Raw genomic sequence first — 13946 nt, 5'->3', positions numbered from 1 at the left:
AATCAAACGCGGAAGACAGAGCTCATCTTCAAGCATCTGCCTCGCTGTGACAACATAACCAGAAGCCACCCTGGTGACATTCTGATTAAAATTCTTTTTTCTTCAAGAAAATGCTATCAAACTTGAGAAAAAAGTTTCAAATTATAATGATACAAAAAGGATTTGTCTTTTATTTAGTGAATCTTAAATATACCACAGATAAAAATGCAATGTAATTTGCAGTTAATACATTTATTACATTTAGAAAAATCCTAATTAAAAATTTCCATTGTTTGCTGTTAATAGAAGAATTAATTTTAATTAATTACTGACAAGGTCTCCTCATGAACTGTGTCATTTAGATAACTCACAATAATTGAAAGCAAGAAATTATCAGAAGAACCAATTAAAGGGAATAAATCATATGAAGAAATGGCATGAAGATCAGGCTGGATAGAATGAGGCAAGGGGTTGTCCTATCCCATGCCTAAGTTCTGAGTAAGGACCCTGGTCTTCATGGCTCTCCTAAACAACAGAAGAATGTTAGGCCATCCAAATCTCCATTCTGCTGTTCTTTAGAAGAATTGTAAACAACGAGGCCTTTAGTGAGAGAGTGAGACCTCCTTGCTTCATTCTATTTGATCCAACCTCCAACAAAGGTGAAATTTTCTGACAATGAGAACAGTGAGAATCAGTGGAATGACTAGCCTCCAGAAGTTGTGAGTGCTCCAATATTGGAGGTTTTTAAGAAGAGATTGGACAGCCATTTCTCCAGAATTGTATAGGTCTTCTGCTTGGATAAGAGGTTGGACTAGAAGACCTTCAAGATCCTTTCCAACTTTCTGTATTATGTATTTGATATTTCATAATTATATTAAGGTGTTAATATGCTAGACAATGAACAAATGTTGTTTTAATATTATTGAAAATTAAAAAAGTAAAAGTTCAAGACCTTGCCCTGGTGTCAAAGGCATAAAGGCATTTTTTATATTCTCCCATTATAATATATGTTCTGTGTTCTAATTGGGAGAGAGGGAGATGTTTTTGTAATTATGCTGAAAAAGAAATGAAAGAAAGTTATCGTAAAGGGAAAGTGGGATTTCAAAAGATAAATTGCTAGATGTATTTTGCCAAATGTTTTTGGTATAAATCATTGCCTGATTTATAGCAATACTATAGCAGCAAAATTTGACAAGCCAGTTTGAAAGGCTCTAGCAGTAAATTTCTACAATATCAGTAGTTATTCTGTGTTTATTTATAATGAATATGCTTTACCACAGAAGAATTAGGAAGGCCTTACTGTGTTTTAATTTACTGTAGATAGTCTGAAAGGAACATGCTGGCTGAACATCCAAGATAATCGCTGTGAAGTAAACCTTAACGGAGCTACTCTGAAATCAGAATGCTGTGCTACTCTGGGAGCTGCTTGGGGTAGCCCTTGTGAGCGTTGCGAATTTGGTATGATTTCTACTTCATGATGTTCTCTAAATCACATACATACATACATACATACATACATACATAGTTGTGTGTGTATGTGTGTCTAATTAGATTTCAGCTTCATACCACACAGTTTACTTGGTGTTAAAAGTTGAAATTTTAATATATTAATTATTCTTGTTATTTTTTTTGTTTTATTATTTTAATATGCACTAGTTTTAATGTTTGTAGGCTACCCAAAGTCATCTCTGATGCAATAGGTAGCACATAAATTTAATAAACTTATTTATATGTAAGACCTATGACCATAATTGAGCCTGGAATTATGGTTGTAGGTCATTGTGGTTGTAAGTGAAGTCATTGTGTGACTGGATTTGATTTTTTTTTTTACATCCTTTGGAGTGGTTGTTAAGTGAACACTGCTGTTCTTAAGTGAATCAGGTTTCCCTTACTGGTAACCAGAAGTAAATGCTAGAAAGAAAAAAAGCTATAAACCTGCCAATCACATTCACATAACCATGGGACACTGCAGATGGCCATAAAGATAAGCCGGTTGCCAAGTTCCCAAAATTTGATTATGTGACCGAGGCAGGGGTAACCATCATAATTCAAAAATGGGTCTTAAGTAACCTGGGGGTATCCATTGTAATTTTCAATAGTTGTTAAGTAACCAGTCATACATTGAAGATTACCTATAGTTTTATGTGTTGATATTTTTTTTATTTAAAGTGCCTTTATGCTGCTTTAATCATTCTGACTTTTGACAGTTTACAGTAAGTCCTTGACCTATGACTGTAATTGAGGCCAGAATCACTGTATTAAGTCATTGAGGTTGTTAGGTAGGTCACTACATTTTTTTGTAGTGCTCATTAATCGAACATAATAAAGCAAATCCATTTTACCCAATGGGCCTTTTTTTGCTGGAAACCAGAAGTAAACACCTGAAATTTGCAAAAATAAATTAAAAAATCACAGTCATGTGATCACAGGACACTAACTTTGAAATTAGTCTGTAAGTAGTTTTTGGAGAGCTCTGTCATAAGTTTGAATGGTCACTAAGTGACTTGTCATAAGTCGAGGACTATCTGTAGTACAGCAATACCAAAATGTCCCTCACTCTGTAGTCCCAAATGCTTTTCTAAAATGCTGTTTTTGGCAGCTTCTTGTGTATCAGGAGTGAAGCTACAGGTCTTATTTCTGATGTTTGGGTGTTCCTGAAAAGTTTTTTTCTTCAACTTCTTTCCACTGTATCTCACTGGATATGGTAAATGTCAGCAAGCTTTCTTCAGACATGCCTTTGGCAGACAGATTCTATCTGAGTAAATGATCTCACTGGTAACCAAGTCTTAAGGCACTTGTACATTGAACCAATTTGTAGCCAAGAAAATGTCTCCTTTACAGGGGTTTATGGATATACTAAAGCAGGGGTCCCCAACCCCCGGTCCGTGGACTGGTACTGGGCCATGGCATGCCAGCATCCGGTCCACACAAACAAGCAAAGTCCCATCCGTAGGATGCAGACAGCCCACAAAACCACACACTTTCCAGTCTGCGGAAAAACCTTGTCTCCACAGAACCGGTCCCTGGTGCCCAAAAGGTTGGGGACCTCTGTACTAAAGAGTCCCACATGGCCTTCATGCACTCGCATGTATACATTTACCATTTTCAGACTAGCCTTCAGGCCCACATAGTGTATGTAGTGGGTGAGGTGATAAGATCATGAGTGACCATTGCCAGAACTTCTCTCTCTCTCTCTCTCTCTCTCTCTCTCTCTCTCTCTCTCTCTCTCTCTCTCTCTCTCTCTCTCTCTCTCTGTGTGTGTGTGTGTGTGTGTGTGTGTGTGTACATATACAGAATTTTGCATTCAAGGGAAAAATGGCATTTGTCAGTCATTACATAAATAAAAAACATCCTCCTAACATTGTACAGCAGCTGCAGCTGCATGATCCTGATAAAATTTACAGCTGCTTTAAGGAGTTATTGACAGATGATGCAAAAACCAGCCATGTGCTCTAGACGATATTATTATATCTCTATGTTATATATTTATAAATTTAATAAATATTTTTTCTCTTCGAATCTGAAGTCCTGCCTAACCTGGATATGCACAGGTATGCATGTACATACACCCATACTTATAAAAGTGTATGTTTTGTAAAGTTCTATAAAGTGTATGTATTAGGGAAAAATACTGAGTATACTTCCAGTTTTTCTTTTGAAATGGGAGATATGGGATAATGAGTAAATACATGCAAATCTGACGTGGATTTGTTAATATATATTTAATTAATAGAGCATGAAATATTTTGTTACTAGGGTAGTGGCATTTGCAATATCAGTCTTATTTTTTACTATTCCAACAATCACTCTCTAAGTACATTTTTCCTTAATATTGCTAGTAGTAACTTTCCCCCTTTTTAAAACTGTGGTTTATCCTCTTCTAAATTAATTTATGTAATTGTGTGTGTCTGTGTGTCTATTTCTCTAAATGTTTCTTCTTTTTTCCTACAGATACTGCCTGCCCTAGAGGATTTGCAAGAGTCAAAGGTGTTTCTTGTGAAGGTAAACTTGTTAGCTATTTGAGTTATTTTAACTTACAAAATAAAATGAAAGTATTTTATATGATCCGTATTGCTCTTGAAATCTACTTATTGTTCTCCAATGAACACTCTCTTTTATTTTAGAATAATACTGTTGCAAACTTTCCTTTGAATTGATTTCAACTCCTTCAGGTTCCAGTTATTTTCTGGCAACAAAATAGAAATGGTTCTTCTAGGAGTATTTTCCAACTTTCCAATCTAGCCTAGAGCTATGGTATTTTTTGGTTGTATCCCACTTAATTATGGACCAGATCAAATCCTGCTTAATTTTTGAGATCAGCCATGGTTGGCTACATCCTGCTGCTTTACTAAAGAAGTCATGATGGCTTATTCAAGCACACCCATGAAGTTTTCTTGTTAGCAATATGGAAGTCCATAGTATTGTTTTCTTCCAGCTTACTTTTGGAAGTAATAAAGCTATTTTCCCTCTTAATTGTTTTCATTATAGAAAGGTCTTTGTTTTGGAAGAGGTGGAAGGACTTAAGGCAATAATACCATTACAGCGAATGTATTTATTCAGTTATGTGTTTGTTTATTGAAGAAATTGTATATTATTCTATCCCAAGTCTTTGAGTACTAAAAGCATTAAAGCATACAATAAAGCAACTAAATCAAATTATTAAACTAGCTAGTTAAATAAATATAAATATAAAAATATTCTCCAAAACTAGTCTAAGGCAGCCAGAAACATTCAGTTACAGAACCTTTTAAATCACTTTCTGAAAATTCAGTGAATAAATGTCAATTGTACTTCTGGGCGAGCTGTTTCATAGCGATATATGGAGAGTAGGTCAATTGGCTCTGGATTTACTCTCCATATTTCTTATAAGGTCAGAACCTGAAGCATCCCTTAAAGAATTGCAGAGAATTGTTCTATTCAAAGGAGATGGTTCCAACAGTAACCAGGAATTAAAGCTTTATAGTTGTATCCTATCACTTTGAATTGCTGTCAGAATTCTGCTTTACCCACAAAACTGTTTTTAATCTGCTAATGCAGCTATCATCTGTCAGCAAGGGAGCAACTGCGTTCTTTATTGTTTGTACTTTCTGAATGATCTTGAAAGGCAGACTGTTGTTGTAACATTCTAATATGAAGGTGTAAGGCGAAAAGTCACTGTTGCAAAAATTTCTTGCTGTAAAAAGAGCCACAAGTGACACACCAGCCAAAGCTGGTCAAAGGACCCCCTCCCTATCCATGGTTTTCACCTTTTGATCAACCTCTTCTTTCAGGTAGGGGACCAGATCTTCTAAATGACTGCCATTAAAAAAAAAACTATGTTAGCTACCTATTCTTAGGGTTAAGAAATATTTCCTAAGTGTATGTAATCAAATTCTTTGCAATTCAAAAGTTATATGAAAAATCCATTTTGAATCCTGATTTTAGCTGCAGTCTATAGAAAACAAAAAACTATGAATCCAATAAAATTTTAGGTTTAATCTCAACAGATATCTGCACAATCATCTCTCATTTTTTTAAAAAATAAGCCAGTTCAATTTTGACTAAATATTCAAAATAAAGTTTCACTGCTCAGTGAAGCATTGTACCCTTATTTGTACTTTCCTTCTTATTTCAAAAAAATATAGCCGCATAAATAAAATGTAACTTGTTTGTAAGAAAGATACAGATAGTCGTTGACTTACAACAGTTCATTTAGTGACCATTCAAAGTTACAACATTGAAAATAGTGACTTATGACCATTTTTCAGAGTTACAACCTTTCCAGCATCCCCATGATCATGTGATCAAACTTCAGAGCTTGGCAACTGGTTCATATTTATGACCATTGATGTGTTCCAAGATCATATGATCACCTTTTGTAACCTTCTGACAAGCAAAGTCAATGGGGAAGCCATATTCACTTAACAATCAGGTTACTAACTAATCAGCTGCTGTGATTCATTAACAACTGTGGCAAGAAAAGTCGTAAAATGAGGCAGAACTCATTTAACAAAAGTTTCACTTAACTGCAAAAATTTTGGGCTCAATTGTGGTCTTAAGTTGAGGACTACCTGTACTATCTTATATTTCTGATATACAGTATGGCTATAAGAGTAGATAGTAAACTTGCTTCTATTATCTTATCTATCAGATGTAAATGAGTGTGAAGTTTTTCCAGGGGTGTGTCCCAATGGGCGCTGCATCAACAGCAGAGGCTCTTTTCACTGTGAGTGTCCCAGCAGTCTGACACTGGATGGAACTGGCAGGGTGTGTTTAGGTGAGTATTCAAGATATTTCCCTTAAGCTTCTATCTACCTACAGAAGCCACTACAAGTTACGCAGTGAAAGAGATCCTCAATTTTTATCACTCATGCACGTTAGCCTTTTCCAGTCTATTATCATCCAAATGCCGAAGAGCTGCAAGTCTGAGAATTTTAGATGTCTTTGTTAACCGAAGAAAAATGAGATAGAACAGGTATTTTTTTGCATTTATTGTGCACATGTTCAGGTTTAACTACAGATTTAGATTGGCTAAAGACAAGAATTGCACCTGCTAGAAGTATGCGCACATACAAACACAAACATACACCCACACGTACATGCATAGTTAAATTCACATGTATTGATCATACTTATTGGAAAGGAAATCTGTTAATAAATGGAAGTTGCTTCCACCAAAGACCTCTTCTCAATATCATAGAATGACCGAAATGCTCAGGAAAAAGTATGCAATAGCCTCTGTTTTGTTTTTACTGGTTCATTTGCAGATATATTTTCCACCCACTTCTTAGAATTTCACATTATATTTGTACTTGTTAAATGCCAGCATTTTGCAATGCATATTGAATTAATTTTACAAAACAACTACATGACAATAAAATTAAAAACAGGGCTATGTCTCTCACCACAAAATAACATACCGTATATACTTGAGTATAAGCCGACTCGAGTATAAGCCGAGACCCCTAATTTTACCCCCAAAAACTGAAAAAAGTTATTGACTCGAGTATAAGCCGAGTATAAGTATAAGCTTGTCCCCTTCTTAGCAACATACCTATCTATATTCTGTGCCACCACGAGCCGCTCGTTGACTCTGGCAGCATCCCGGAGCTGGCTCGGCCATGGTTCGCAGGGTCCGCTCATCAGGCTGCCAGGCTTCCTGGCAGCACATCCCGCAGGGAAGGTCTGCTAGGGAGGCGGCAGTCAAGCGTTGTTTCCCTCCTCGTGCGTGTGTGTGTGTGTGTGTGTGTGTTTGTGTGTGTGTGTGAGACCTGCGGGAACGGCTGGTAGAGGTGGCGGCAGTCCTGCGTTTCCCCTCCTCATCTCAGCGCCGCCCCGAAGCCACAGCCAGCCGCTGCCGCCCGCGTCCCGGCGGAGAGAGCCTGCCCTGCGGAGCGCGCTCGCTCGCCCGCTGCCTTGCCCGGGACCAGCGGCGCCGCCCCGAAGCCACAGCCAGCCGCCGCCGCCCGCGTCCCGGCGGAGAGAGCCTGCCCTGCGGAGCACGCTCGCTCGCTCGCCCGCTGCCTCGCCCGGGAACAGCGGCATCGCCCCGAAGCCACAGCCAGCCGCCGCCGCCCGCGTCCCGGCAGAGAGAGCCTGCCCTGCAGAGCGCGCTCGCTCGCTCGCCCGCTGCCTTGCCCGGGACCAGCGGCGCCGCCCTGAAGCCACAGCCAGCCGCCGCCGCCCGCGTCCCGGCGGAGAGAGCCTGCCCTGCGGAGCACGCTCGCTCGCTCGCCCGCTGCCTCGCCCGGGACCAGCGGCGCCGCCCCGAAGCCACAGCCCGCCACCGCCGCCCGCGTCCCGGCGGAGAGAGCCTGCCCTGCAGAGCGCGCTCGCCCGCTGCCTCGCCCGGGACCAGCGGTGCCGCCCCGAAGCTACAGCCAGCCGCCGCCGCCCGCGTCCCGGCGGAGAGAGCCTGCCCTGCGGAGCACGCTCGCTCGCTCGCCCGCTGCCTCGCCCGGGCTTCTAATTCTGTTGTAATATAGAAATATATTCAGAATACATAATACACCTAAAATTACTTCTAAAAAGATATACCTCTGCAGGTCTGTCTTGTCAGGATGAAGAAAGCAGCATGGTGATGTTATAACTGCAGGTTCTGCTCCTTTTGTACATGCATGCAGTGTTATAATGCATATACAAAAAGTCAGGTCTTACAACATAAATCTACCATGCTGTTTTCATAATTCTGCCCCTTGTTTATATGCTGCTTTGTATTAAATTCTACAATATTGAAAATACTTTTTTAAAGAAGTATTTAACAGTCTCCTATAATTTATTATTATTATTAATCCATAAGAAAGACTTTCAAACATAGTTGTGGAAGAATTAGCATTTTTAAAAATTCATATTTAATTTGGATTAATTATAATTAATATTTATTAGATTTGACTTAAGTACAATTGAAAATCATATTTATCTGTCATATTAGTTTTCATATCTGCTCACATAATGAGCATCATATATACCCGTTGTGTGAATGCGCATGCTGATTAACATTCTATTACTTTTAACTGGCAGTAAACTAATCAACACATTTGAATATAGTTTTAATGTTCCCAATGGGTCACAGGGGTTGGAGACCCTTGGCTTACAGCATATACAAATAAATACAGCAGAAACACTTCCACATGTGATGATGCTTTTAATGACACATGTAGATATCCGAATGGAGCAGTGTTATCTGAGATGGGATGAAGATGACTGTGTTCAACCTATACCTGGAAAATTCCGTATGGACTCATGTTGCTGTGCTATAGGTGCTGCTTGGGGTTCAGACTGTGAGGAATGCCCCAAGCCAGGCACAAAAGAATATGAAGACTTATGCCCCAGAGGTCCAGGCTTCTCCAATCGTGGGGACATTTTAACTGGAAGGCCATTTTACAAAGGTAAGGAATAATTTTCAGACAAACCTTATGTACTTCATTAATATTTTTTTAAAAAATTCCATTAACAAGGACTCATAATCCACCAACTACAGGTAGTTCTGAACTTACAACAGTTCATTTAGTTACCATTCAAAGTTACAACAGCACTGAAAAAAGTGACTTGTGACTATTTCTCACACTTATGACCGTTGCAGCATCCCCATAGTCATTTGATCAAAATTCAGATGCTTGGCAGCTGACTCATGTTTATGACGGTTACATTGTCGTTGGTTTATGTGATCTTTTGTGACCTTCTGACAAGCAAAGTCAGTGGAGAAGCCAGATTCACTTAACAACCATGTTACTTACTTAACAACTGCAATGATTCACTCTGGCAAGAAAAGTCATGAAATGGGGCAAAACTCACTTAACAAATTTCTTACTTAACACAGAAATTTTGCTCTCAATTGTGGTCATAAATTGAGAACTACCTGTATAATTTTAACAGATAAGTCCTTTTATGAGATACACAGTTGTTGAAACAATCAACATAGGCCCAGTCTTTTCCTTCCTTTGCTATGCTTGGAGGATCTTCTCCAAAACATATGAAATATTATATGCCGTGCATGATGCAATTATTCAAGCAAAAACAAATAAGTATTTTCTTTTGTCTTTTCTCTTCTTTTGAAACAGCTACAAAGGATTGTGAATTTGGTGAGGAATGAAAGTTCTTTCCCCTAGAGATATTTTCCACTCAAAATCATATTCCAAAACCATACATTTTCTCTCTCAAATGAGAAATAGCCGAGAAAAGTGTTTTTGACTAGGAAAATGGTTAGAGAAGAAACATTTAAGCACAGCATTCCTAACAGATGTTTTTCGTTACAGTTGTCAGGAAACTACTAAATACATCTGCCTTATAAGGTCTAGTTTTACCATTGTGTAATTGAAAGGCGACTGTGGAAAGTACATCTTACCACTGTATTCAGGATGACAAAAGGTTCTTTCAAAAGTTGTGAAATATACTAGTATTATATAGTCCTATACATGGCATTCAGTAGCACTTATCCAAGTCTTTATGTATTGAATTGCAGCCAAAGAGATTTTGTTCAATTCAGTATTTTTATCTCTGGGTTGTTGAAGCAGGTATAATCATAAATACAATAATATTTCTTTATACAGTTAACTGAATTATTGAGCCTAATTTTCTGTGAAGGAATGAAATTATTTGGTAATACACATTTATAATTCCCAGACTACTGTCTGAATAATTAGGGGGCCCTCTTAGAAATGCAAGATTTGGCCATGTTATCTATCCCTTTATCCTTTATCCTTTTACAGGCAGCATTTTCAGACACTGTTTGCCATTGCTGTCTTTCTACAGCTGAGAGGTCAAAATCACTCATTTGGCTTCTGTACCTAATGCAGCCAATTGAGAGCTCCACTCAAATCTAGTGCTTTAATCATTAAACCAAGCTGCCTTTCCTTAGGATTTTGTTTGTTTCTTTTTGTTTTCTTTTGTTTTTGCATTTTACTAATCTTAACTCCTGCTAACTACGTGGAGAAGCAGTTTTCTAGGCAATATTTTGAGAATTATTATTTTTTGTACAAAAACATCCCTTCTGTATACTGGATGTTATTACTTTAATGATGACTTCACAAACTTGCTTGGTAATTTAATTATTTAATTGCCCACATCAGAATAAATCTATACCTTTTCTTATTTAATCTAAGTGATACGTTATTAACTGCCAATCACAAAGAAGCACAATTCCTAATTTTAAACAATGGTATCTTCCTTGCTCATCATATTAAAGCAAAAATGAAAGAGTTTACTATGCACTTTGAGGAAGTATGGTTTCATAACAAATTCACAGTGGTCTGAATTTTCTTTGGAGAATTATTTTGTGATGAAAAGATCTACGAAATAAATACAAGACATCCAAATGAATGGAAACATTAAAACCATTAATCACTTATTTATAACAATCCAGATGTATTCCTTTGGTGTATGAGTATATTTTTCTATTTGATAAATAATCTCTTGTACCTGTAAAGTATGCATTTATTTTCTTGTTGCAGATATAAATGAATGTAAAATGTTCTCTGGCTTGTGCACAAATGGCAAATGTAGAAATACAATTGGAAGCTTCAAATGTAGATGTAACAATGGATTTGCACTTGATATGGAAGAGAGAAATTGTACAGGTAAATTTGAGGTGGGATTACATTGCTTTATCAGTTAAGAGACTCTTATTGCTGTCATTAGATTCTCACTGCTGGTCATGTGCAGAGATTTTGTAATAAATAAAGTTTGTAAAGCGTTGATGTCAGCCTCTAATCTTCATTAGAAAACTACAACATTGTTTTTCTCAACATTCCTACCAATCTAAATTTAGATGGTATGTAATGTTGAACAATTACCCGCTTTCCATTTTTCTATTAAAACTAATAAATTTTTGTTTATTTTTCATTTTAAAAATATTTTGAAAAAATATTTATGCACTGGCCTATCTACAGGTGTTTAAGATCTACACTGTGTGAATTCAATGTTTGTAAGTAAGATTGTGCATGCTTTGAAAATGATTCAGACGTGTTTTGGACCTCTCATGTAAACAACTGTTTGCTATTCATTAAAGCAGGCTAACTTTTCAGGCTCCCATGAGAGCATACTGCTTTAAAAATAGAAAAGTTGGGCTACTTTAATGAAAAGCAGAAAAGAATTTCTTCCAAATAGAGGTAAAGGAGCTTTTTACTTTCCAATAGTTGCTAGCCCCTAGCCCTGAGGCCTTCTAGCTCTGTCTTCTCTTTGCAGGCGTTGTTAATTCTTTGCTCTTTCAAGAACTGTTAATGAGAGAACATGCAAAAGCAACAAATTTTTCTTCAGTTTTTTTGTCTTTGATAGATTATACTAATATGAAGCATGCCTATAGAAGATATTTATCTCGATTTATTTTATTACATAATGCCACAATTTAAAAATGCTAAGCCCATTTTGCACTGTACTCCTAGATCACCACGTTCTGTCACTAATATAGTCTGTGTGTCTTTTTAAAAATACAGATCTCATATTTTTTAATATAAGGAGAAAAGCATAGGTAAGACTCTTGTTGACAGTAGAATGCTTAGAAAGATTTCTTAAAGTATAGTTGTACCACTGTATTTAAAATAACAATAGTACTAATGTAAAAAAAAAATAGAAAACTTTCACAGAGGCAAGAAAAAAAGGCAGGTTATTTAAATTATCATCAACTGGCTAAGTTTGTTTAAATATGGCTTCAACCTTTCTAAATAAGTCACTGTTCAACATTGTTCTGAAAGGAGAAATAATTCTTTAGCATCTAAAAAAATCTGAGATTTAGTGAGTGGCTTTATACATCTGTGAAGAATAGTGGGTTGCATTGTGGGTGGCTGCACATTTAAAGTGAAAAGAAGTTTGTTCTGGAACGATGGAAATTAAATCACCAGAGTAATCTAAAATGTGTGTGGCAAGACATGTAAATCAAGGTTTTCTTGGTATTAATATTGCTGTAGCAGTTATTTCCTTGTTTATATAATGATTGTTTTCCTTGTTTTTATAAAGATTGTTTTCCTTGTTTTTATAAAGATTGCATTCATAAAAATGTTCCTGCCTTCATTTAAAGTTTGGAAAGAAAATGTTGCCCTGAATTCTTACACCCTATCACGTAATCAGGAGGAGTTCCTATTCCTCTGATATAAAGTCACCTCATCACTAGAAGAAAGGTCAATTCTCTCATTAGGGGAGCAAGGCCAGTTTCCCAGTCCAGTTAAATAATAAAAAAAAATAGAGCCCACATTATACTCATGCTATTATATTATACTCAACATATTTTCCTTCCTTTCTTTTCTCTCATAATGTGTAGGGAGGGATTTGAATGTCAACTGAGTAAGTCAGGAAGAGGCCTTGTTCCTGGGAGGCCTCCTGACTGCTAGTTATTTTTTCTTCCTGTTCGGCCTGCTAGATTGGGAAGAGTATACTTGAAGCCTTCCTTCAGTCTTAGAATTTAGATTGGCTCGTTTCACTTCCTTTCTAGTCCAGCCAATTTGAGAAGAAACTATGTGCCTGCCCTCCTCTACATTCATTAGTAAGGGTTTGAAGCAGAAAAGAAAATGCAGCAAAAGGAGGCTTATTGGTTGCCATACTTGACAGTCAACTATCTGGAGATCACAGAGCAATGTGAAAGAGGTGCCTTTCAATATCAATCAATCAATAAGGCCTTTGGTTTTCCTCCTGGCAGTATCTGTCTGTCTGTCTAACCGTCCACCCACCCCACTATCCATCCATCCATCCATCCATCCATCCACACAGAGTAACTTATAAAATTAACATGCATATTACAGATATGATAGTACCAAAAAGTTTATGAATATCAACATAAAATATATCTAGTTCTGGTTATTGTAAATTCAAATGCTAATTAACATTAACAGGGCCTCCAGAATGAACACTAGTTCACATTACCTGTTTCCAGATTCAGAATGTACTATAAAGAATGCACTACAAAGATGGATGGCATAGTATAGATCTAGACCACCCTTACTGCAGACTCCATGATATATCTATTTGGGATACTTGTGGTATTATTTTCCACAGTGCAGACAGTATCCTAGGACCCCAAAAAGGTTAACCTCTACCCACCTTAAGAAAATAGGTCATTTGCTTATGAATAATTTCAGGAGAAAGATGGAGAAGTTTGAGAAGAATGAGAAGGAATAAAGAATGATTGGTTGTCAATAATTGTAGAAATTACTAGTTATAGCAGTGCATCCTTTCATTATATAAATATCACCTTCTTGTTTCAGTCATCATTCTTCTAATCAGTTTCAATAATTGTAAGGCTCCTAGTGCCTCTGCATTTGAATTGTATTCTTGTCTCTGTTCTTTGGAGAACTAATTTATTTGATGCTTGTGTTACAATAACATATTGTTTCCTTTTTTATTCTGTAACTAGATATTGATGAATGCCGTATCTCACCTGATCTTTGTGGAAGTGGCACCTGTGTCAACACTCCAGGAAGCTTTGACTGTGAATGCTTTGAGGGCTATGAAAGTGGATTTATGATGATGAAAAATTGTATGGGTGAGTGGTGGAGTTTTTG

The 13946-nt window shown here is 37.2% G+C and overlaps 1 protein-coding gene across 1 annotated transcript in view; it reads left to right on the top strand.

Moving 5' to 3' along the window:
* FBN2 (fibrillin 2) overlaps positions 1–13946 on the top strand; it is a 142539-nt gene that overhangs the window by 72232 nt on the left and 56361 nt on the right. The window contains exons 21-26 of the mRNA XM_081320291.1: positions 1300–1437; positions 3931–3981; positions 6110–6235; positions 8619–8846; positions 10908–11033; positions 13799–13927. Coding sequence (XP_081176417.1) covers positions 1300–1437; positions 3931–3981; positions 6110–6235; positions 8619–8846; positions 10908–11033; positions 13799–13927 — 798 coding nt within the window. The remainder of the gene's footprint in view (positions 1–1299; positions 1438–3930; positions 3982–6109; positions 6236–8618; positions 8847–10907; positions 11034–13798; positions 13928–13946) is intronic.

Source organism: Vipera berus (assembly GCF_964194415.1).
Source record: "Vipera berus genome assembly, chromosome: 2".
NCBI lineage: Eukaryota > Metazoa > Chordata > Lepidosauria > Squamata > Viperidae > Vipera > Vipera berus.
The sequence above is the reverse complement of the archived record's forward strand: the minus strand, read 5'-3'. Positions and strand labels throughout refer to the sequence as shown.